Below are 22,818 nucleotides of genomic sequence, written 5' to 3'. Positions count from 1 at the left end.
TTAGTCCAGCAAGTTCATGATGGGTGAAAACTGCAATAATTTTATTACATGCAGTCAGGATTGAAGAGTTCTGAAAGCAGTGCTAGACCTAAGATGAAGAGGTCTGGGTTTTGTGAATGGCTCAAAGAACTCACCTAGCCAAGCTTGGCTTAATACAACAGTGGCTTTGTTGAATCCTGGCAACATGGAGCAGGTTTTTGAACAAATATTGGTGATGGAAATGCAGAGTTCTGAACTTCACAGCCAAAGTGCAGAGGTTGGCATAGAGCTCAACTGCATTTTGGTTGGCCATTAAACAGCAGCTTTTTCCTTTGGTAGTTGATGGTTTCATCTGTGCTGATTTATCATGTGCTTTATTTGCATTAACTTATTCTTTTAAAGCTTAGAGAAATAATTTTTGCCTTAGGTTTGCTGTGACTTTTTAAAAAAGAACACAGCCTGAATGTTGGCAAAATCATCTTTGCTTTGTTGCATGCCTGTTTATGCTTCTGAACACAAATTGTCTTCTAATATTTTTGACGTTTTGGTCACTAGAAAGGCAGAAAAGCAATTTCTAAGATGCCTATGGGCCAGAAGACATGCATTACAACAGAGGGGAAAGAATCTGTTAGTTGGTGAAATATAAAACAAATTGGATGAACAGCTGCTGACACTTGTCAGTCAAATAGTTGATAGCATTTTCAGTCTCCATGCCACATGCTTTAAGTAAGTCTGTCAAAAAAAGGATATTTTCGCTGGACTTCCCTGTAAATATGAGAGAAGTTTTGGCCTGATCTATCATTTAAAATTTTGCTGGCAGAAGAATGCAATTTTCCTCTTTTCCCAAAACTGATTGACATAACTGTATGGGCAGATTCTTCATCTAGGTGCAGTTGTACTGGCACCAAGTCCTTTGACTGCTGGAGCTCGTTCCATCACAGCAATGGGTTGAAGTGAACCAGCAGCAGATCTCTGCATTCCTCAGCCACCTTTGCCAGTCCTCTCATCTATCCACAAGCCCTTAGAGGTGCTGCCCAAGGTGTAGCTTTGCCCAGCAGGACTGTAGTCTGTGGCCAGGAGGGACTTGAACCCAGACTGATACTTTTTCAGGCAAAACCAAACCATTTTGGATTTGACATTTCTGCAGGATTGACCCAAGGTGGCTCTTCCCACTCCTGGTAGCACAGTGCAGCACTCACACAGGAGAGGGTTGGGCTGCCAGCACACCCCTGTGCAGGGTTAAAGACAGTGGGGATCAGGGACAGTGCACTCCTTTGCTCAGCCACAGGCTGCAGACTGTGGAGTGGGAGGTTCAATCCTGCTTTGCAGCAATGCTGTAAGATCCTCTCCCTGCTTACACTAAAGTACATAACCTTGAAGCTCATCTTTTGGATGCAAATGCCTTAAAAATAGTGAGTTGGCTAATGCTTCCCTGTTCTGTGGTCAAGCCTCAGGGTGGAATTTCTGGGGTGCTTTTTTGGGGTTTGAGGACACAAAAAGCTGTCACAGGCCATAGGGTCACTGCTCATGACAGAGGCACTCAGTCGAGGGTGCCCAATCACTGCTGTTTTAGGGAGGCACCAATGTGTGTTAGCAATGCACAGCCAAGGAGCCTCTCCTGAAGGCTGCACCCACACTCTCTCATTCAAAAAACTGAGCAGGGCTCACTATTTTGAAAGGTGGCAGGTGGAAGTGGGCTGTGTTTTTACCCAATAAATATTTTGTGTTTAAAAAAAAAGAAAAAAAAAAGGGAGACATTTCCAGAGCAGAATCAAGCTGTTTCTCCAGCTCTGCTCTGCCTGACTGCCAGCAGAGCTATAAATTTCTATGTCCTTCAGTGCTCTTTGCTACCAGCCTGGTGACCACCCAGGCTTTCCTAGGACTTCCTCTTGGAGCTGTTGTCCTTCACACAAATATTTGTGGCAGCTGAGAGAGAGGATAAAGAGGGCATGAGCACACAGTATGTGTGTGGGTCTCAGATGGGTCTCAACCCCCAAGAAAGTAAGGACCAGGTGGTGCTTGCAGTTTGTTCCTTGCTTTATATCTTGTGAGACTTGCTTTATCAGGGAAGTCCTGGGAGGGTTTCAGGGTGGGAATGAAGGCTCCAAGTGTAATGAGGTCAAGGAATAGATATTTTTTGTTTGCATGCCAGTGGCAAACCTGCATCTGACTGGTTTTAATAGACTGACTATGACTTAAACACTCAACTACTACCCCAGCTCCCCCGAGGACTCAGGGCCACATATAAAATGTGGGTAAGAAGAGGGAAAAGCTTCCTGTGTCAGTGGTCACAAAGCCATCCTCCTGCCTAAGTCCTCAGAAGCAGCTTTTTCTGGCAATGCTTCTGTCTACCAGCAGCACAGAGCAAGACAAGTATCAAGTCTGCTGGGCTACAGTCAGGGCTTAAAATTCATCTATTCTGGTGCATCAGATGGCTTCTCACCATGTGAATGGTACTAAATGTGCACATCCACCACCCACTCCTAAAGTGAGGCCCCTGCTAATGCCCCTGTTCCAAGGGGGTGGTGTTCCCAGGACGCCTGGGAAAGGTGGATGCTGAATGTGTAGGGTGTGACCATCCAGGTGGGGCTGCACAGCACCTCCACAGTTAGTTCAGCAGATGCTAAACTCTGACACAGAGGGAAGGGACCCAAAACTCCAGCACTGCAGGTGAATATGCTCCAGGCTCCATAACTATCCCAGCCCAGTTCAGGACTCAACACCCCCTTCACAGGCAGTTCCAGAGGTCCAAATCTCCTCCCATATGTCCAGAGTGGGTCTCGTGCGTTTTGGGCTCTGGAAGATGGTTTAAATTTAATTGTTCATTATGTCAGGAAGGCTCATCCAGGTAGGATGCTTTTCCATTTGCCCATCTTTTATTTGTGAGGGATGAACATTTGTCCTGGTTCCCCAGGCTGGCAAGGTTGCTGTATTTGGGGGTAAAGCACACCAGTTCTTCTGCTCTCAAATGACTGAGACCTGGGGCTAGCAGGAACCAGTTCTGGTGTGAATCAGCTGATGGGAAGGAGGGACTGCAAAACCTCTCAGAAAATTCTCAGTCTAACAGAGAATCACAGAATGGATTGGGTTAGAAAGGACCTTAAATATTATCCAGTTCCAACCCTCTGCCATGGGCAGGGACACCTTCCACTAGACCCGGTTGCTCAGAGCCCCTGACCTTGAACATTTTCAGAGATCATTTCCAGGGGCATCCATGACCTCTCTGGACACTCAGTTCCAGTGTGCTTCCATTAAACATGTTTTCCTTCAAACCATACTTTTATTTAATTTCAACTCAGGGTTTCTCTCTGCCCTGCCTGCTGCTGCACTAAGACTGCTTTGGTAGAAGTTAAAATACAAACTGAGGCCTTTTGAAGAAGGGTAGGTGTTGGGTAAGGCTGATGGCCATATAATAACAGGGGCTGAACCAGAGCAGACATCAATTACATGTCGAGGGACAAATCACAGGACACAGAGTGCAGATAATGGTGGAAGCAGCTGTGGTGGTCATAGCAGAAATGCTCTTGTACCTGGGGAACAGACAGTGTGCTCCCAGTCCTGACCTTGGGAGCAAATCAGGAAACCATCTTCTTAATTAATAAACTAAAGAACACCCATGAGAAAAGAAAATGCCTTTATTCTGTGAGGTTGGGGCTCTTACATCTCAGCTTGTTTGTTTTTTTTTTTTTTTCCTAAGGCAGACATAAAAAGACTCCATAATTTATTATTAGGACATCTGAATAGTTATTTATTGAGAAGCCACAGTTCTCACACTTTTACAACTGTCGGCTTGTATAAGGCAAAAAAAGCAAGATGGATCACTATTTTACACAGAAAGTAAAAGCTCTGGAGAAGGAACTGATGGACATGCAGTTACTGGTCAAAATGCAATGTACATGACATATATAAAAACCATTGTGAAACAGGAATTGTAAATTATGGTTACAATCTACCGAAATAAATATTCAATATATTATTATAAACACATTTGTAGAGTCTAAGATTTTAATTAAAGTTGTCTTTGTACATACACGGTTATTTGAAATTTAAACAAAAATGTAACATTTAGAGGAGCAAACGTCAACATAAAACAACTGCTTTGGACTTGTAATGTGGCATGATATATCCATAATGATAGGATTAATCTGGTGTGGCAATTAGAATGACTAATCCTTTGGGATGTAGTCTCTATGGAGTTAACTGCATATTGAAGGGAAGAGCCTGGTACTTTAACAAGGATGCAGAATGATTCAAACGGCTGTCTGGGTTTGTTTGTTTTCTGGTTTTTAAATGAACAGAGAGAACAAAAAAATCATTTGTAATTGCCTGGTTTTTCTTTTAAAAACAAAGCTGTTTTTTTTAATTAATTTTAAGCAGTTGGCATCCACAGAAGAGAAAGAAATGAAAGGACTCGAGTCACTCATCTTCACAACAATTTACCATCAATGTATATACAGTACATTAATGAAGCATTGTTTAAACTTTAATAACAGGGACACACCTAGGATGTTTTCTATGTAGTTTTTCCATTAACAGTATTAAACAATGGTGCTCCATATTGCTTATGAACATATAGATATGAAATTAGGAAACTGATGAATCAAAGAGAGGTGCTAATCTTATTACCACACAGCTAACATGGCATTTGTATTGGTAAACTTCTCATGGGCATTTAGAGCGGACATAAAAATTCCTAATGTGGCTAACTGAGTTACAGACGAGGTACATGCACGGATACCAGGCGACCCCAGCCGCTGCTCCAGCTTCCCTAGTCATCCTCCTCATCCTCCTCATCGCTGTCCTTCATGGTGATCCCCTGGAGCCCCCCGCCCTCGCTGACCGACGCCGTGGCCTCCTCCACCGTCAGCCGGTTCCGGATGGTCTCGTAGGTTTTGCTGTTCAAGGTGGAGTCCAGCACGCCTTGCAATCGGAAATCTCGGTACGTTTTCTGCAGCAGAGACAGGGACAGGTCAGGGCCAGCACCAGCTCCCCTGCTCTGCTGCAGGACTCAACCCCTGCCCCTGTGCTGGGGGTTTGGGGTCACTAATGGGAGAGGCTGGGATACCAGGGAAATCCCAGCCCTGGGGACATTTTGCATCCCCTGGGAAGTGCAGAGGCCGCAGGAGCATCTCTGCTGGCCACCACTCTGGCGTGGCAGAAGGGCAGAAGTCCCTTTAGGGTGACTTGGGCAACAAATTACAGCTCTGTGACTCCAGCCCTGCCTTTGTGGGCTGGGCTGGGCAGCTTCAAAGCAGCTCAGGGGAGCTTGGCATAGAGAGGGCTGGTGTCTAAAAAGACATCGGAGCAATCTAAGGGCTCTGCTGCAACTGACTTCCCTTGCTCCTGGATGTGTTCATCCTGCCTCTAATGTCAGTTATTTCTCCTCAAGCAGCAGGATGCTTATCCCCCGTACCCACAGACATGATTACACATTCCCGGAATGCTCCATATTAAACAATCCTACCTACAGTACAGGGATTAAGTAAACTAAGTCCAGGATACTGGACAAAATTATTGATGTATAAAAATAAGCATTGGGCACATGTTTCTTAAATCTCCCTTTCTTCACCTCAGTATGGAATTGTATTTCCATGGTTCCCATACTTCCCTTGTTATTATAATTTACATCTCTTATTTGAATTTATGTTTAAATTTGAATTTATGTTTAAAACCTTCTCAACTCTGTGAGATAAAACTCTGGTCTCGTTGTTCATTTAATTCTGCTCTGTGCTCTGCATAGAAACTATTTACTGTTCTACTATTTCAGAAGTCCTTGGGTTTGTTATAGCTGCTTCTGAATGTAATATTGGTATAAATAAAGCACAAGGAAAAAAAGCTTTCCTCAGCTAGCTGACAAGTAGGAATAATCTGTCTGTGCCTGTTGTTTTCAGTTATGAAAAGCACATTTAATACATTTCAGTTTTAATTTATTCATGCCTTCAATGTGTTCACTGCACACAAGACCATAAACATTATAAAATACTAGACCAAAAAGCATTAGATAGAACCTAAAATGATCAAAAATATATTTACCCCCTTCTGTGATCTTATTATTTCATGTAAACCACTGTGATTTCACACTGAAATAATTATCATTAGTCCAAGGCACGCACACACACAGATATACACATACACGTGCACTTAAAGAAAAAAAATGCTACTTTCGGGGTATGTTATCTCACCTTTGTGATCTCTTAGAGTTGATTATATACACCCATTGTAAAAGAAACAACTTCAATTAACTATGAGAACAATCTCATTTGCATTCTGACAATAATCACGAGCCATAGCTGGGCTTAAATGTTTCTAGCAAAACAGTGTTAAAAACTTTTGGGTTGATTTAACCCATTTTAACACCAGAGCTCAGTGGTGTGTTCAGTGAATTTGTCCACAAAAAGGCCAATTTTGGTGCACTTACTGTACAAGCAAGGTTAAAAAACAAGAGGATTTTCTTTTTGTTTTTAATGCAAGAAATTACTTTGTTCTTGTTTGCACACCTGTATTTTACATCTCTCTGCATTGAAAGTTCCTGTTTATCCACTGCTACCTGCCACGGACATAGCTCTCTTAATTCTTTAAAAGAATTTTAATTAATTCTTAATTTACCTGCCAGTGACAGAGCACAGGCATGCAGGCACACACACCCATGCTCCTCCTGCCAGCGAGGGGCACTGGGAACACCGTGGGTGCTTACCTTTGCTATCCCAATGAGGATATGTGCTTACCTTTAATATCCTATTGAGGATATGTGCTTACCTTTACTATCCCAATGAGGATATGTGCTTACCTTTACTATCCTATTGAGGATATGTGCTTACCTTTACTATCCTAATGAGGATATGTGCTTACCTTTACTATCCTAATGAGGGTTTTCAGCTGGTAGATGTGGAGCTGCAGGTCCATGCGGTCTGTCAGCCACGTGCACACGACACTCATGGAGCTGGTGTACCATTGCTGCAAGAGAGACACGACTTCTCCAGCACCCCCACGGGGCTCTGTGCGACGCCCTGGCTGATGCTCGTGCCCCCAGCATCCCCTCACACCCACCTTTGCCACCTGCCAGCCTGCTCATGGGGGCCACAGACTGACAGGGGAGACTGGCATCTGATCTTACACAGAATTGCCATGCACGGGCTTTTCAATTTTAATAACAACAATAACAAAAATAAACTTATTAGGAGGGTAACGGCCACCAGTAGTGCCACAAGGTTTTGTAACCTGATTTTGCCAGCAGTGATGCGTGTTTGGCTCGAGCCATGTTTTTAACCTGTTTCCCCCACAGTGAGAACACAGTCCTGCCTTTAAAGATGTCTGTCCCACACTCAGGTTACTTACCATTTTCAAATTCAATTGTAAACAGCCACAGGATGAGTCTGGGACCCTGAGGGTGAGTGGAGGGGAGGTTCATGCAGGGCCAGGTTTGGCTGGGGGGAAGGACACCGGTGTAAGCACCTACAGCCCAGGCTGTGTGGGAAGTGCTTTGGTTTCACCCTCACAGTTATGAAAGATGGAAAAGCAGCAAAGAAATCAGCTTGTTTCAAGCTGCTGAACTCACAGGGCCCCTCCAGGGGCTGAAATTGTGCTGTTGTCTGTGAAAAAGGCTCGCAGCAGTGTGGCAGCAGCCTGCCATTCCCGCAGTGCAGGACGGCTCTGGTGGGCTGTGGATCAGAGCCCTGCTTGCACAGGGCTGACATGGCATGTCTGATGCCACACAGGTGAGCAAGGAGCCCTTGGAAGGAGGAAAAGCAGAGGCTTGGAGGTGGTGGGGAACCACAAAACCTCCCCACGGTGCTCAGCACAAGGGGTGGTTACAAAGCAGACAAAAACCCAAAAACCCATCACACCCCAGTTGTGAGGGGCAGTTGCACCCTTCTCGTGATCTCTCTTACACGCAGAGATCAAATCCCATACTGCAGACCAGATGCAATTAATCTAGAACCAGTTAAAATACTAAAGAAACTCCACCAGACCAGATTATGAAGATCCTGAAAGAGCACTATCCAAGTCAGTCTGGGATGGTGTCTCCCAAGAAGCCTGAAACATCACACCAGTCCAAGTCAGGTCTTGGTGCCCCGTCAGGCTGGGGGTGTCTGACACAGAACATGCCCTTTCCTGCTGCCAGCACAGCAGGGGAATGGAGACAACTGAACATTCTGTAATTGCAAAACTTCCCAGTGATTTGCTTCCCTCCAGCCTTTGACACTGGCACCCACAAGGTGGCATGAGGCTCACCAAAGCAAACAAATGAGTCTAAGATAAACCTGCCCTGCACCACAAAAAGGTGTGCTCAACACACATCTCTGAGCTGTGTGGCAGTACACCCGGGAGCTGCATGGGGAAGAGTTTTCCCCCCAACTCCAATGATGCTCCTCTAATTTCTACACCATCTCTTTAAAAAAAATTTAGGAAATAAAGAAATGAAAGAGTCACTGCAGAAATGGCATGTGGTGACCTCATGCTCAATGCTTACACCTTGTGCAACTTGTGGCAGAGATTCTGCTGACCCTTCATCTCCAGGACAGAAAGCTGGCAAGAGCTTGGATGAGACTAATTGAGACTGGCAAGCAGGAGCTCTCAGCTGTCACCTGAGGTGCTGGCATCAGAACGGGCTTGAACAGTGAGTGAAGCAACCTGGGTCACTGGTGTGGACCTGATAAGCACAGAACACATGAAGGTCTGGTGGGGCTTCATCCTTCCAATCCCTCAGACTAGTCTGAGAAGTCAGAGTGTCCCTGGATATGCCCTGGGAATCCCTAGTACCTTGACCCAGGACAGCCAGCAGCCAGCTGGTGGTTGGGTGGCACAGAGCAGCTGCTGTCACTGGGGGATCTGCCTGGGTTCCCATGAAATGCTGCAGACCCACGCGGGCAAAACAGAGAAATTGTTAGTGTTCATAAAGCTGTTTTTCTGCAATCAGTGCTTAACTGAGTCGTGCTCTTGGGTGACATTAGCTGTGACCCAGGGCTGCGCTGGCACATGGATGCCCAGGTCAGCCAAACACCTCCTTCCCCTTCTGCCACCTCTTCAAATGGGAGCCCCCAGAGGAAAGGCACAACCATGTGTTACACACACACACCCCCTCCCTTCCCCTGCCGCCTCCCAACTTCCACAGAACGATCTGCTGGGTGTTTGTGTCACCTCTACATGAGATGAGAAGTCCCTGGCAGGGGCAGGTCCTGCGACTCCTGTCTGTCCCACGCCACACACACCCACAGGGCTGTGATCCCAAACAAAAATCATAACCTCTGCCTGGAGGTTATTGGCAAGGTGACTGCTGCTGTGAGAGCTTCCAAGTAGGCAAAATTAAATGCTTTTCTGTGTTTCTGGAGGGCACTTCAAACACTTTGGGTTCTGGGGAGATGCAAACTCAGTGCAAAAACAGTGAATTGCACCTCTCTCCTCTCGAGCACCGGCTGACAAGGGCTCAGCCAGGCGCAGCGCTCGGCTGCATGAAAGGAGCTCTCTTTCTCAAAGCCAACTTACTCCTAAGACTTTCTGCTTTATGAGAAAAAGACAAAGTCTAATTCATTGATCTTGATACACAAAACCGTCACGTCACTTCATAGAGCACACACCAACTGCTGAATTTCAGCCCTGCATATTCATAAAAATAAGTTAGCCCATAAATTAAATGTTCCCTTTAGCTATCGCTAGTGTTGATGTGCTATAAGACGCATAAGCCCTCTGATTCATGACTAACCTACCAAAGAAGATAACATTTGCATATGACTATATTATTAAAAAAACAACAAAAAAGCCAAATGCTCCTAAACAGAAACGTATTCACCTCAGACAAAAGAGCACAGAGTGGTCCTGTGGGGACACTGGCCACGTTGCTTTCTCCAGGGGGGTCTGCCATTCCCTCAGGGGCAGTGGGGTTCGTGCTGGGGACATAGGATCCCCTTGGGGATGCAGCTCCAGCCTTGTGTCCCCAAAGACAAGGTGAAGAGGCCACAGCCCAAATACTGAATTTTGGGGCTCTGCCAAGGGGTTTGCAACACATTTCAGCCACATTTCTGGAGCCACAGCACAACTGTGGCATGGGCACACCAAAGTAAATACCATAAATATATTTTCTGCAAAAAACTCCTCATGCCTGGTTGTAAAGAACAAATAGACCTCACTGATCGTCCAAGCCTGTGGACAAAACTCCACATATAACTCAGTGTAGCACACTCACATTCCTGGTGCTGCTGGCATTCCTGTCCCTCACCTAGGGGACAATTTACACTCACTCTGGGGGCACAGGGTGAGGACAGGCTGTGGAGCCTGCATCCTCATGGATGCATGGTGGGTACCATTCCTCCATCAGGATGTCAGCAGGGAAGGGTGCAGGGCTCTGGCAGAGGCAAACCACAGCGCCAAGGCTGTGCCATGACCCAGCCCCAGGAGAAAAAATGCAGACACTATCAGAGCTCAGTCACTGCAAGCAGGTACTGTATTTGTACAGACAAGAATTCAGTCCCTCCTTCAGGTTCGTTTTCCCGTTCTCTTGTCTTTCACAGCAACCCTCACTGCTGGGTGCTAGGCTGGGTGGATGAGGTTGGCCATGGGATGCACCAGGATGGGCATTTAGAGGAGCTGGAGCATTACAAAAGGTGCACTTCTATGGTTGCCCATCCAACACCCCAACCAGCTTGAGCAATAAGCTTACTTGTTCCCCAGCCCTCTGCCTTATTTTTTTTTTTTTTAATGCAAAAACATGATCAATAAGTTCCTGAAATAGCAAGTTTGTCTCTGAATACATAAATTGTAGAAATTGGTATGAATAAATCTGCAAGTAGCACACTGAATGTGGCACATTTTATCAAAACCCAGCCCTGTGCTGGGTTCCTGCGCTTTCCGGGAGGTGGTGTCATTACACACACCCAGGAACATCTGCAAACCCCCGTTCTCTTTGGTGTGAGCTGAATGGAAGCATGACCTCCTGTTCCTTGCCATGAACCTTGAGTTCACACTCATATTTTACATGTTACAGGAAGCCACAGCTCACCCCAGGAGTGCTGCAAACAGAATCTCGTAAGCCAGATGCAACACTGCTTCTTAAGGCACCTGAAGGAGCTGTATTCTTCATTCAAAAGCTTACATACTAGTAGCTTAAGGTCACTTCAGCTTTTGTAAAGAGTGGGACAAAACCAGGAATGCTTATAGGGCTGGGTTGTCAGCAGGGTAGCAGAGGGATTACAAGGAACCTGTGACTCTGCCTCTTTCTGCCTTTACTGGTAGTTTTTTTGTGTGTGAACAAGTGCCATACAACAGATTGAGGCTGGTATAAAGGCCTGGGACTGTGCAAGAGCACCCTGCTGAGCCTCAGCTGTGCTTGCAATTAGCAATAGGCATGAAATGATTATTGTTGTGGTGGCTGATGGCAATCTGAAGTGACAAGTTTTATGGGGGAAGTTGTAGTAGGGATGTTCAGCAAGTTTCTGCAAACCATTAATCGAAGGCTGCAGCACAGTTTAGTCAAAGCTATTTTATGTCATTCCAAAGGTCTCACAAGGATGCTGAAAGAATATTTTTCTGCTCTCAGTGCCTTGGAATGGAGTTTTTCTAGGTCAGGGATTCTTTACTGCCCTATTTAGTGTCAAAAATACCCATTTGCCTCAAATTAGCAGAAAGCTTGTAGTTAAGGGCTAGAGATTAGGCATACAAAATTACTCAGCAGGTGACTGCTGGGTGGATTTGGGGTTGAGAAGTCTTTAAAACTGACTACAAGACATTATATACTTCTGACAAAAGAACATAGTAATCCTACCTGCTTGCTTTAACCACTGTTGTTTGTCTATTATTATGTGCTTTAATGCTCATAAGAGCAAAACTACTGGTGATACTACTCAATTACCATAGTAACTCTCCCCTATGACCTCTCATTTCAGTACTCGCTTTCCAGCCAGAACCAATCCAAGCAGGGCAAATCTATTTAAAACTGTGACACACACTGCACAAAGAGGCTCCGAATGCTGGCTGGCTCCCTCTCTTTGTCTGGGACATGGGCTTGTTTTGAAATGCTGAAAGGCAGCTTTGAAATGAACCCTTGAATTCAAGGTGTTTCAAAGACGAGGAACTGGATGCTGGGCAGACGCCACCACAGCATCCCCGAGCTGGCCAACACGAAACAAGGGGAACACAGAGGTGGGAAGGGAGAGGAAAAGGATGACTGTGAGTCCTACTTCCCAAAGGAAAACTGAACCTGCTCTCAGGCAACAGCTCAAGGTGATTTGATCAGCCAGGAAAAAAAAAAAAAAAAAAGATAAAATGACCAACTATTTGTTTCTGGCATTTTCATCCCTGTTCAACGGGCCAGAAGCTCAGCTGGTGGAAGGCACAGGGGCTGTGATGATTTGCAACTGCTGACAGTAGGGGACAGCTGACAAAGGTGTGTCCAGCCCAGTCCTGGGTGGCCCTGAGATCAAATTGGGTATTTGGTGTTGCCACGTGTATTCATGGCAGCCACCTCCCCTGAGTAGGTGCCATCTCCACAGGGAAGGTGGGGATGCAGCCACAGCAGAGCAGGGACACCCTGCCTGGGGACCAGCCCTGGGCACACAGCTGCCAGCGTTGGAGGAGGACTTGTGTGCAGAGTGGGAGCAGAACTCTTCAGGAGCAGCCTGCCAGCCCCAGTCCCTTCCTGCACTCTCAGTGTGCCCAGCAGCACAGCCAGGTTGGGACACCAGAAATGGCTGCAGCCCTGCAACCCCAAGCCCAGATTTCCCTATAGCAGTCCCAGCATTCCTGTCCATTCAGTCTTCTCTGGCCACTAAAGTGTTCCTCTCCACCTTCCCTTAACGTTTCTTTTGCTCTTGGTCTCAGGCAGTCATTGCTGTTCCAAAAACTTGGTAAAGGCGTCAAACCCAAAGCACAGCCAATGCTGTTCCTACTTCTGTCTATCAGAAATAAAGAGATGTTCCCAGCATGAACATGTACAGCAGCTCATGCAATCCCTGTCCCAACAGCCAGCTCTGCTGGGATGCTGGGTGTGGATGAGGGCAGTGACTCTTGCCCTGCTCCCAGGCACTGCCAGCAAGGTCTTGGCCAGGCTGGCAGAGCTGAGCCCAGCTGTTTTTTAGGCTGTTCTGGAAACCTGAGTTTTGTGTTGCTGCAGAAGATGTGCTGTGCCCCAGGCTGGGAGGGTGGGGATCGAGCAAGGACAGGGCCTTGGTGACACAAGTGTGTCTGAAAAGCTTGAGTTCAGATATGTGGCAGTGGCCCTGGAGGAGGAGGTGGCGGAGCTGAGGTGGGTGAAAAGCCACAGGCACTCAAGCACAAACACCACTCTGGCCCAGTGTCAGTGAGGAGACTGAGATGGACCTTCTGCCACACAATGAAGAAAGAAGAGGCACACCTCCCCCCTGCAAGCATATGTTTTCTGGATGGCAAGCAGAGACCTGTCCATGCAGCACAGCCCATCCCATCCTCTCATCAGCTTCCTTTGCCACTACTCAACAAAATCCATACTGTGCCCTGGTAAGTTCTCCACAGAGCCCTGCTGAAGGGCTCCCCTGCCCTGCCCTTCTCTGGGGACCAAAGAACCAGCCAAAGGCAGCTCAGCATTTGGAGGTATCAAACCTCCTCCAGCACAGAGGGCCAAACCTGCAGTGGGCTCAGGGCTGAGCCCCCAGGCAAAGAGCATCTGGCTCGGTCGTGTCCTGGCCGCAGCCATGGGTGGCACCAATAATGACCCAGCGACTCTTTCGATTTACACCTGCCAAGGATTTGGACCATTCCCCCAAGCTGGGCAGGGCACAAGGCTCAGGGCACTGACAACGACATTGCTGTGAGAGCCCAGGTTTTCCAGAAGCACCGAAATTGGTGTGACACTGCCCATGTTACAGAAATAAGTTTAGCGGCTGCGGCTCTCGGAGCACACAGCTAACCATAAAATAAGCAATGAGTTAATATTACAGGCATTGATCAGCTAGTCTTACAATTAATGCTTCCAATAAAAAAAAAAAGCCCCCCTTTTATTCAACAGAATAAGAAATTAAACACTTGAGGGCTCATTCTAAAGAATGAATGAAATTGAATAAGCTACCTAGCACTTGAGATTCCCAGCGAGTGCTTGAATAGAGCAAACCTCCTGAGTTGAATGGATTGCCTTTTGGGACCAATTTGTCTCTTTTCACTCTTTATTCCTCCTTTTTTGCTGACAGATGTACAAAGGCGGAACTGCGCTGTGCAGCTTAGCTACATGCACCCACAGCAGCTGTCACTTTTGTCGAGCAAGTTAATCAAGCAAATGCCACCATATCCCACTTTCTATAAGGAACAACATGTTATAGACAGTAGTCTTGGGAGACGGGGAGGGAGGGAGAGAGACTTTATTTTAACTTTGAGTAGCTGGTATTTTTTTTTTCCCCTCTGTGTGTAAGAAAAAAAAAAAAAAAGAGGAAAAAAGAAACAGCCAAACCCGGTAGCACAAGCTGACACTTTTGTTTTCCCGTGGAACAAATATTTAATATGATTTTAACTCTAATTTGTACTAGAAGGAGAGCTGTCTGGTTTTAATTAAATTTAAGGGACTTAGGGGAACACAGTTAAAAAAAGAAATAGAAGCTTTTTGTTTGCATTAACGCTTGTTGATAATAATATATTGATTGTCAATTGCTAAGCCCAAAAGATTAGTGTAGTAAATAGAATTATCTGAATGCCACAAGTGAAGTGCTAGCTTCCCGTCCCTGCTTTTCCCTTTGTGAGGCACTCTGAATCACTGGTTGTTATTTATACATTTTCTTTGATAAAACCAACTTGTGTGGCTGATTTTTTTTTTTTTTAAACCCTGCCTCATTAAGTGTATAATAGCATTTACGTGTGGGGCTTTCTGCTTTTTAGCCTTTCAAGCTTAAGCTTATATTCCTCTCTCACAACCATGTTTCAAAACTTGGGATGTTCACAAACAATTGGATACACACCAATATTGTATATATCAGATGCTCTCTTGCTATTGCCAAAGACTAGAAAATGACAGAACATTATCCACAAAGAGTAAATAAAGTTATCGTCTTGCTATGCTGCTGCATGCCAGATAATAATGCTGTCCGGTCATTAGGCAGCTTTTCTGTGGCACATAATTCTTTAAGTTAGGTATGAAAAGCCAACATCAGAAGTCGGTCTGTTGGTGTAGCTCCACAGAGCACACGGCAGAGCGCTGGGAGGGCTTCAGGCAGCCCTCAGGTTGCTGGTAGAAAGGTGATTCACCCCAAATTCAGACCCTAAGGAAAGTATATTTCAGAAAATAAACCTAAGCTTTGGTGACAGTTTGCACTGTGCTAATTTAACTTCTCTGCAGGGTCTTTGCCTTGGTATGTCCAGGAACCTGTGCATGAACTGTCAGTATTTGGGATTCGTGACCCCTCTGCCAAACTGGGAACCCCACGTCTGCTCCTCGCCCCTGTGAGAGAAGCCTCTGTTAGCTGTGCTCAGCAGGGCTCTGGGTGAGTGGTCCTCACAGCAAGCAACATGACCCTCATTTTCAGAACTAAGCCTCTCTATAAAACTCCGCATTAAATTCCAGAGATCTGGCAAAGTGCTAGCAATTTGATAAAAATCCCCTGAAACCTTGAAGTCTCTTTTTTAAATAAAATTTTGACCTTGTTCTACCAAAGCCTTGTGACTAAGTTTGGAGTCTCCCAGGTCACACTCACAGCTCTTACTGAAATAAAAGTATTTTCTTCTGTGGTATTTTATGTACCACTATAATGTTATCACTGCGAGTACACACAGCGTGTTCTTCAACATCCACCCCAGAGCTGTGAATTCTGGATGCTTTTTACTCTATTTTATATTCCTTAACTACAAAATTTCATTCTTGTTGACAACGTACCAATATGAGGAAGTTACAAAGTCAAAGGGTCTTGATATGAAAATAATTTGTATTATTATTTAATAAAGTCACAGTCCCTAACGTTGCCTAATAGGGTTAAGCTGCTAGCCAGAGCAACTCATCATCTGTCTAGGATGCAAATGGCATCACCGAATTACATTATTTTTTTTCCCCCCCTTTCCCAAAAATAAACCACAAAACAACTTTGAATCGCGTAAGAGCTCTGCCTTCCGACGGGGAGGAGCGCTCGGAAGGAGCGCGGTGCGGGAAGTGCCGCACGCTCTGTGCAGTGCCTGTGGCACCTGCGGGTCCCCCGGCTCCGAGCTGGGCCCCGGGCCATGCTCAGCTGCCTCCTCACCCTTCACTGCTGGGCCTGGACCCCGCGGGCTCGGCACGTACCCACCAAGGTGGTCATGGCAGGGAGGCCGGGCTCCCGGGCACTGCCTGTGCTGGTGGGGTGGCACAAATCCCCTGCTCTCCAGAGGGGCACAGCTCAACCTGCATGGTCCCTGCTGCAGATTTCTCCCTGCTCTCAGCCCAAAATGTTTTTCCTTTCCAGAGGGGACAGGGAGGGTCAATACCTTTTGTGTTGGTGGGGCCAAGGTCCCCAACAAACACGTGTGCCCAAGAAGCTCATCCCTAATAGCCCCTGCTCTTGGTGCTGTATGAACCAGTAACACCTACACGTGTCCTGTCAGCTGTGACTCCACACGCCATGGTGGCTGCAGGTTGGTCTGTGCTGACCCTCAGTGGCTTTGCAGGCAATCTGTGCACTCTCAGCACACGGGCAAAAGATTCCCACAGCAGGGACACAGCCAGAAAGGGATCTGCAACACTACTGCTCCTTCAGGGGGGAGGAACAACTCTGATCCTGAGTTGTACTGTACTTTGATGCCTTGTACTCATTCAGGTGGCCCCGAGCTGTATGTCAGGGTGGTCTGCTCTGCTAGCCAGACACCAAAGTCTGCCTAGCAAAAAGCCACACACTCACATCCCCAGCAGAAGTGATGGGTGAATGTGCCAGTGACTCCCTTTCTTCCCGGGGGAGAATCTCATGGAAAAAACACCTGCAGTGCTGGCTCCTCTCTTCCTACAGCCAGGGATAGCCTGGTCCCAGTCTGCTGGGGTTTGCTGTCAGCAAACACTAACACCAGCCCCACACACAGATCATCTCTGAATCCATCCCAGCCACGTGCTGCTGCTGCTGCTCTGAGGAGGGCAGACCTGCCAGGCCATGTGCTGGTCATGGCTGGAGGGAGGGCAGCAGCAGAGAAAACTGCAGGGGAGACCCTGTGCAAACAGCTACTGGCCCATGGCAGGGGATGCAGGAGACTTGGTGATCTGGGAAGGAAGCAGGCTGCCACCCCAAATTTCTCTCCCACCCACAGTGTCCTCAAACCAGGGACATCTCATGCTTAAACCTGTTGGGTTTGCAGGCTGAGTGCCTCAGCAGGTGCCTCATTTCCTCTCTGAGACTGGACAGTCCTAATTCTCTTTATACACTGAATTACACCTCCAGAAAATACCCTTTTTAGGTAACAGGTAAAGCCTGTCCTGGCTACATGAACCCTTGAACTGAAAGACCCTGCCTCTCCAGGCTGTGCTGGCATGGAGAATCCCAAATCCCTACACACAGAGCGGGGGCCTGGGCACAGCACCAGGTGGGCTCTGGTGCTGAGCTCTCTCTGTTCACTGCAGATACAGCTCTGCAAAGTGCACAGCATTCACTAGGAACTGCCAAATTAAATTCCCAAAAACCTGCTGCTTTGCAGGAATTTGCAGACCTCCCTTTTCCTAAATGAAAGAGCTTCTGCATAAAAATCTATAAAGGCGCACAAACAGAAAACCACTCCTGTATGGATGCTTGTTCTCAAATACATTTTTAACTTATAGAATATTCTCTGCTTATTTCCATTTTTCAAAAAAGAAATGAAGTTGACATGTTAAAATATGAGTTTCTATATAAAGCAGCCTAGTAAAACCACAATATCCACACAACTGCTATTTTCCTGTCCTGATTCCAGAGCCCTGTTAGTGCGAGGCAGTGATGATAAAACTGGCTGCACAGTTGTTCAGTAAGACGCACAGCAATGCATGTTATAGAATACTTTCATTATACTTGTTATCACTTTAAATTAGAAGCTGTCATGAAGTGGGACTCGATAAACTTTATCTGCTTCTTTTATAGCATGCAAATTCCAAAAAAGTAGCTAGAGGCTGCCTGGACATCTCGGCCCTGATTGCAGCAGCTTCGCTGGTCTCTCTCCGGATGCAGTGCGCTCCCTGCCCGAGTCCCACCAGGCATTTTTGAATGCTGATATCATACATCCAGGGCCAGGCTTAAGCGAGCGCCGGGAAAGGAAAGAGCCGCAGATCAAGAGAAACAAAATGACCTGGGACGGCTAATCTGGCACGCACCGCTGGCTGGCGCGGGCTGAGCAGCAATTGTGTGGGACTGGGATGCAGGGGGAGGAAAGGAAAAGACGGATTGAAGGCGCTGCTGGAAATCAGACAATTCCTCATTGTCCGCGCAGGGGCTCTGCCCTGCACCGCGAGTTCCTTTGGGCAAAGGCTCTTAGCACAGCCTGCAGGGAGGGAGCACAGCCCGGCCCCGGCTGCGCTCAGCCCCGCGCACCTGCGGGCACCGCCGCGCCCCGGCCCTTCCCACGCTCCCACAGCCCTGGACGCAGGCGGGACCCGCAGGAGCCGGGCTCACCAGCCAGGCTCTCCTCCCTGATGGCCCACAGGATGGAGCTCCGATTAGCCACAGCCTCCCAAACTCAGCTGGAAGGCAGAGCGCACCGTACTCGTCCGCAGTCATGAATGCGCAGGGAGCTCCCGGTCAGAGGCTGCTCAGAAAAAGGATCTCTCTGGATGGAGAATTCCATGCTCCTGTTTCCCCAAAGCCTCGGCTACTCACATCTACCAGGAAATAAATGATCTTTCACTCAGTGCCAGCCCCGAAACACAAATCTCTGACGCTCAAAAGCACGGTGCAGATGATGTTAGCAAGCCTATGCTGACCTTAACGTAACAGAGCAATCAGTCTGCCTTCTTAGAATGATTAATGGAAAATCTCCTCTGGAAAAGAAATCAAATTAACTGTCTTCAACCAAATGTCTACTGGAACACGAAAAGCTGTTCTGATAAAGACATTTAGGAGGGGAAAAAACCCCTTTCAAGCATGTAAAATCCAGTGACAGATCTAGGATTTATTTTATTAAGACTCTCCCTAAAATAAATTAAATGGAGCCTACTTAAATGAGCACTTCAGGAAAGAAGCCTTGCTGAGGGGGAGCCAGGAGGCCGCGTGCCCAGTGCATGCCTGGGCTGTGTGAAGCTAACAGAGAGGAATATCAGAGGACAAGGGCTGCCTCTGAGGAGCTGTGTCAGTCCTAAGCTCCTCTCCCCTCTTCCCTGTGATTCCGAGAGGGCACAGAAAGACAGAGCACTCTATGCCTCCTCTGGACAAAGAAAATTTGTCCCCTAGAAGATACACTGACAACTTCCGCCACAATTTTATATTTTTTCCCAGCAAAAGTCCTGCAGTGAGATCAAGTCCAGGTCCAGGTCCGAGCCTTGCCAAGCCAGCAAAGGACAGCAGAAGCTGCACAGCTCTGGCTCCTCCAAAGATGCATAGAGAGGGAAATGTAAGCTGTGAACCTCGAGATCAATGTGCCTAATTGTCTTAATTTCACAACTCGTTCTGGAAGGGGAGAGAGGGGAAAAAAAAAAAGCAAAACCAACGGAGAAGAAATAGCTCCGTGGAGGCCATATCAGGATGGGAGTGGGAGAGAGTTAGTGCCCTAATGAGCAGTCTAGCTGCGTGGGAGGGAAACAGGTTGTTGTCTGTCTAAGAGAAAGTGGTGAGTGTGGCTACAAGCAGATACGAGATGGGAGCCCAGCACGCAGCCTGATATCCGTTCTTCCCCTGATCCTGCAACCCGGCCTCCTGTGAGTAATTCTAACTCACAGTGAGTAGCTCCACTGACTCACAACCAGGCTTTTGAGATTGGAGAGGGGAAGAAGGGAGGATGGGAAGGGCTCTGTTTTGGCATTTGATTGTGCCACGCAAGGCTTAGGTCTAGCAAGAAATGCCATGATCCTGCAAGCATGCCTTGAAGGAGCTGCCAAAATTCAAGTGAGTAACCCTGCTAAGGGCAAAAGCTTTGATTTTAAGAATAAGCTAATGCCTCAGTATCTGCAGAGGACTTGCTGAATTAACTGATCTAGTTGTGTTTTTTATTTTTTCAATATACCCAGGTGTGCTATCAGGCTCTAATGTGTAGGTACTGAAACATATGCTGAGCTGCCTGTGGATCCTCCAGTGACAAATGCTTACTCAGACTCCTGGAAGTGTGTATAAGGATTCTGCTGAAGTCTTGACACTCACACAGTGTCCTGCATCCTTATTCTCTCTGATATTTGGAAGTCAGATACCAGCAAGGGCAGCCTGCTTTGGAAACATGAGGATAGTCCTGCACCATGTCCCCAGCACTCCTGCTGGGCTCCTGGCTGAGGGATTTTGGTTTCTTCCTAAAATCCATCAAAATCCACTTGATGCAACATCTGCTTTGGGATATCACTGGGGCTTCCTAAAAGGCAAACTCAGCTGAGCCTGAGGGACAGGACTTGATGCTGGAGCCTCAGCCAGGAGCTTTTGCCCCCCTGAAGGTGGTGGGAAGGACATGCTGACTCCTCTAGTTGCTGAGAGGACTTGGAGTGACTGCTCCTTTGCACTGAGGACAGCCAAGGGCAGAGCAAACCCTGGTCTCCCCACTGCCCTCCCTGCTACACCTGCCAGACCTTGCTAATCCCACCCTGCCATCAAGACTAAGAGCCATTTCTGTCTTGCAGAGAAGAAGAGGCTCATTTCTCATTTCTGAGTAAGTTCTCCGTCTGCTATCCCGGCTGTGACACAGACCAAGGGAGCTGAACACTCAGAGTGACAGTGAAGTGGTAAAACTGCCTTCTGCAAAAAGCACGGCGCTGCTGCCACCTCGGCGGGCAGTATCACTGCGTGATTAAGTGCTTACCAGACTTTTTGGTAAAGGCAACCTTCCTGATCTGATAACTGCCAAGGACAAGCCAAATACACAGGGTCAATCCATGCACACCTAATCTCCAGAAGGCAGATTAAGTGTATAATTGACCCATATAATCCATGTATCATCTCCAGTGAAATGTTTTTTATGTCCGGTTTAGGCAGACATGAGGCCCATAAGACAGCGATCAGAGACACAGAATTACCATTGCAGTGGATTTCATCAAAGTTAGAGATGGCTTTTTAATCACTGATCTCAGAGACTGCTAGATTTAAGCAGATGAACTAGCACTAAGCACATCTGTTTTAATCCTTATCTTCTACTCAGGCTGCTGTCTTCAAGAAGTACAAGGAGGAAAAAAATAAATTAATTTTTTTTTTAGGTCCTCGCAATCTTAGGAGCTTCTCTTGGTGTTTTGATCCCTCATATCAAAAGCATGTTTTTGTTTTTTTGGGTAAGATATTGAATTAATCATCAGAGAGAAAAATGCCATCTGCGCTCTTCAGGGACTGCATCAGGATGCTGGAATTCGCAGGATCTCGGGGAGCTCACCCGATGTTCAGCAGCCTTTTGTGTACGTGCTACTCGCTGTGGCTGGGGAGGAAATAGTCACCCTATGTTTTACATTAGTGTTTACCAATTTATGTGGAAGAAAGGTTGGCATTCACACTATCTACTAGTCAATCATAGACTTTCTGGATCACATATGTTGCGAGGAGTTGAAACCTATACTGTGAGTATCTAAGGGTGTTTGTAAAGATATACACACATACATGGATCTAGAAATAACTTCTGTCAAAGGGCACAACCCTCGCAAGTAAAACTCCCACTGCCTTCAGACAAAATGACGGATGTATAAACTCTGATCCTGTGAAATTCTGAGTGACCTAAGACAAAGAGGATCTGAATTTTTCAGGATTGGTCTGAAGACTCAAGATCACTCTGAAGATAATTTCCTATGTTTAAGATACACCAGCCTGCTTCTGCCTCATTGTTCCTATAAAAAGTTCCATTCTGCATGTCAACGCTGTTCCCCTCTCTGGGCAAAAAGTGATAAAATTTTACTTCCTATCAGGCACCACACAGAGTTTGTGATCCTTCTGCATTGTGTGCAAAGTACCATAGAGTTTAAATCCCAAAGCACCCAGCCAGGCACAGGAGTGCAGGGAGGGGATGCTACGACGCTATTCCGAAACTCCTCTGTTACCACTGCTCTCTACCAATGGGCCTTATTACAGTGTTTTAGCTTTAAATGTTATCAAATTAGTGAACCAGGCCAAGTAAATAAGTCATGTTACTCTGCAGTAAACAGCACTGCCAAAAAGCTAGTTAGGTTTTGATTACCATCAGAACTCCACGATCAATCTGTTCATTCAATGATCCCAAGAATACAGATTTTTAAAATTAAGATGACTCTATTTCAGGCAGGGGGGGAAACCCATCCTGACTAATTTTCAGAATTAAGAGGATTATCTCAGAGACCACACAGAAATATAACAATAATCTGCCACAAACAGCAGTATCTCCCAAAGAGCAGAGCCCTGTTCTGCAGGCATGAGCAAGTCAGGCGATGTAGGGGAAGAGAGATGGTTTCTGAGCTAAGAATCATGGCAAATGCCAAGAAAAGACATATTAACCCAGTTGTCTCTGGGGACATGGCCTAACACACTCTGCAGCCTCTGTGCTGGGGAGGAAACAAACGGGGAATAAATGGGAACACGGGGCAGGATTGCAGCGAAGTGTGGGGATTAGGGGTATCCCAGGAGTTCAAACCCCACAAAACATGCAATATACAACCTTGCACTGTGCACCTCTGCTCCTGCACTGCTCAGGACTGTGCAGAAAGGGGGTGCAGCTCCACACTGTGTCTTTACTGGGACCCCATTGGGTGCACAGGACTTGCCTGCAGGCAGGCTTAAGCTGTTTGCTGCCACAGCTGCCCCTATTGTTATACAACAGCCTAAACTGGACTGA

General features: G+C 46.8%; 1 protein-coding gene across 13 annotated transcripts in view; it reads right to left on the bottom strand.

Annotated features, from left to right (window-relative positions):
• Positions 1–3,596: 3,596 nt before the first annotated feature.
• The window catches only part of CADPS (calcium dependent secretion activator), a 206,050-nt gene continuing 186,828 nt past the window's right edge, over positions 3,597–22,818 (bottom strand). For all 13 annotated transcript variants that reach the window (XM_085590072.1, XM_077786151.2, XM_077786154.2 and 10 more), the window contains 2 exons: positions 6,829–6,933; positions 3,597–4,927 (listed from right to left, as the gene is read on the bottom strand). In XM_085590072.1, the coding sequence (XP_085446198.1) occupies positions 4,748–4,927; positions 6,829–6,933 (285 nt within the window). In that variant the 3' untranslated portion in view covers positions 3,597–4,747. The remainder of the gene's footprint in view (positions 4,928–6,828; positions 6,934–22,818) is intronic.

The sequence above is a fragment of the Lonchura striata genome, chromosome 12 (assembly GCF_050655825.1).
Source record: "Lonchura striata isolate lonStrDom1 chromosome 12, ASM5065582v1, whole genome shotgun sequence".
Taxonomy (NCBI): Eukaryota; Metazoa; Chordata; class Aves; order Passeriformes; family Estrildidae; genus Lonchura; species Lonchura striata.
The sequence above is the reverse complement of the archived record's forward strand: the minus strand, read 5'-3'. Positions and strand labels throughout refer to the sequence as shown.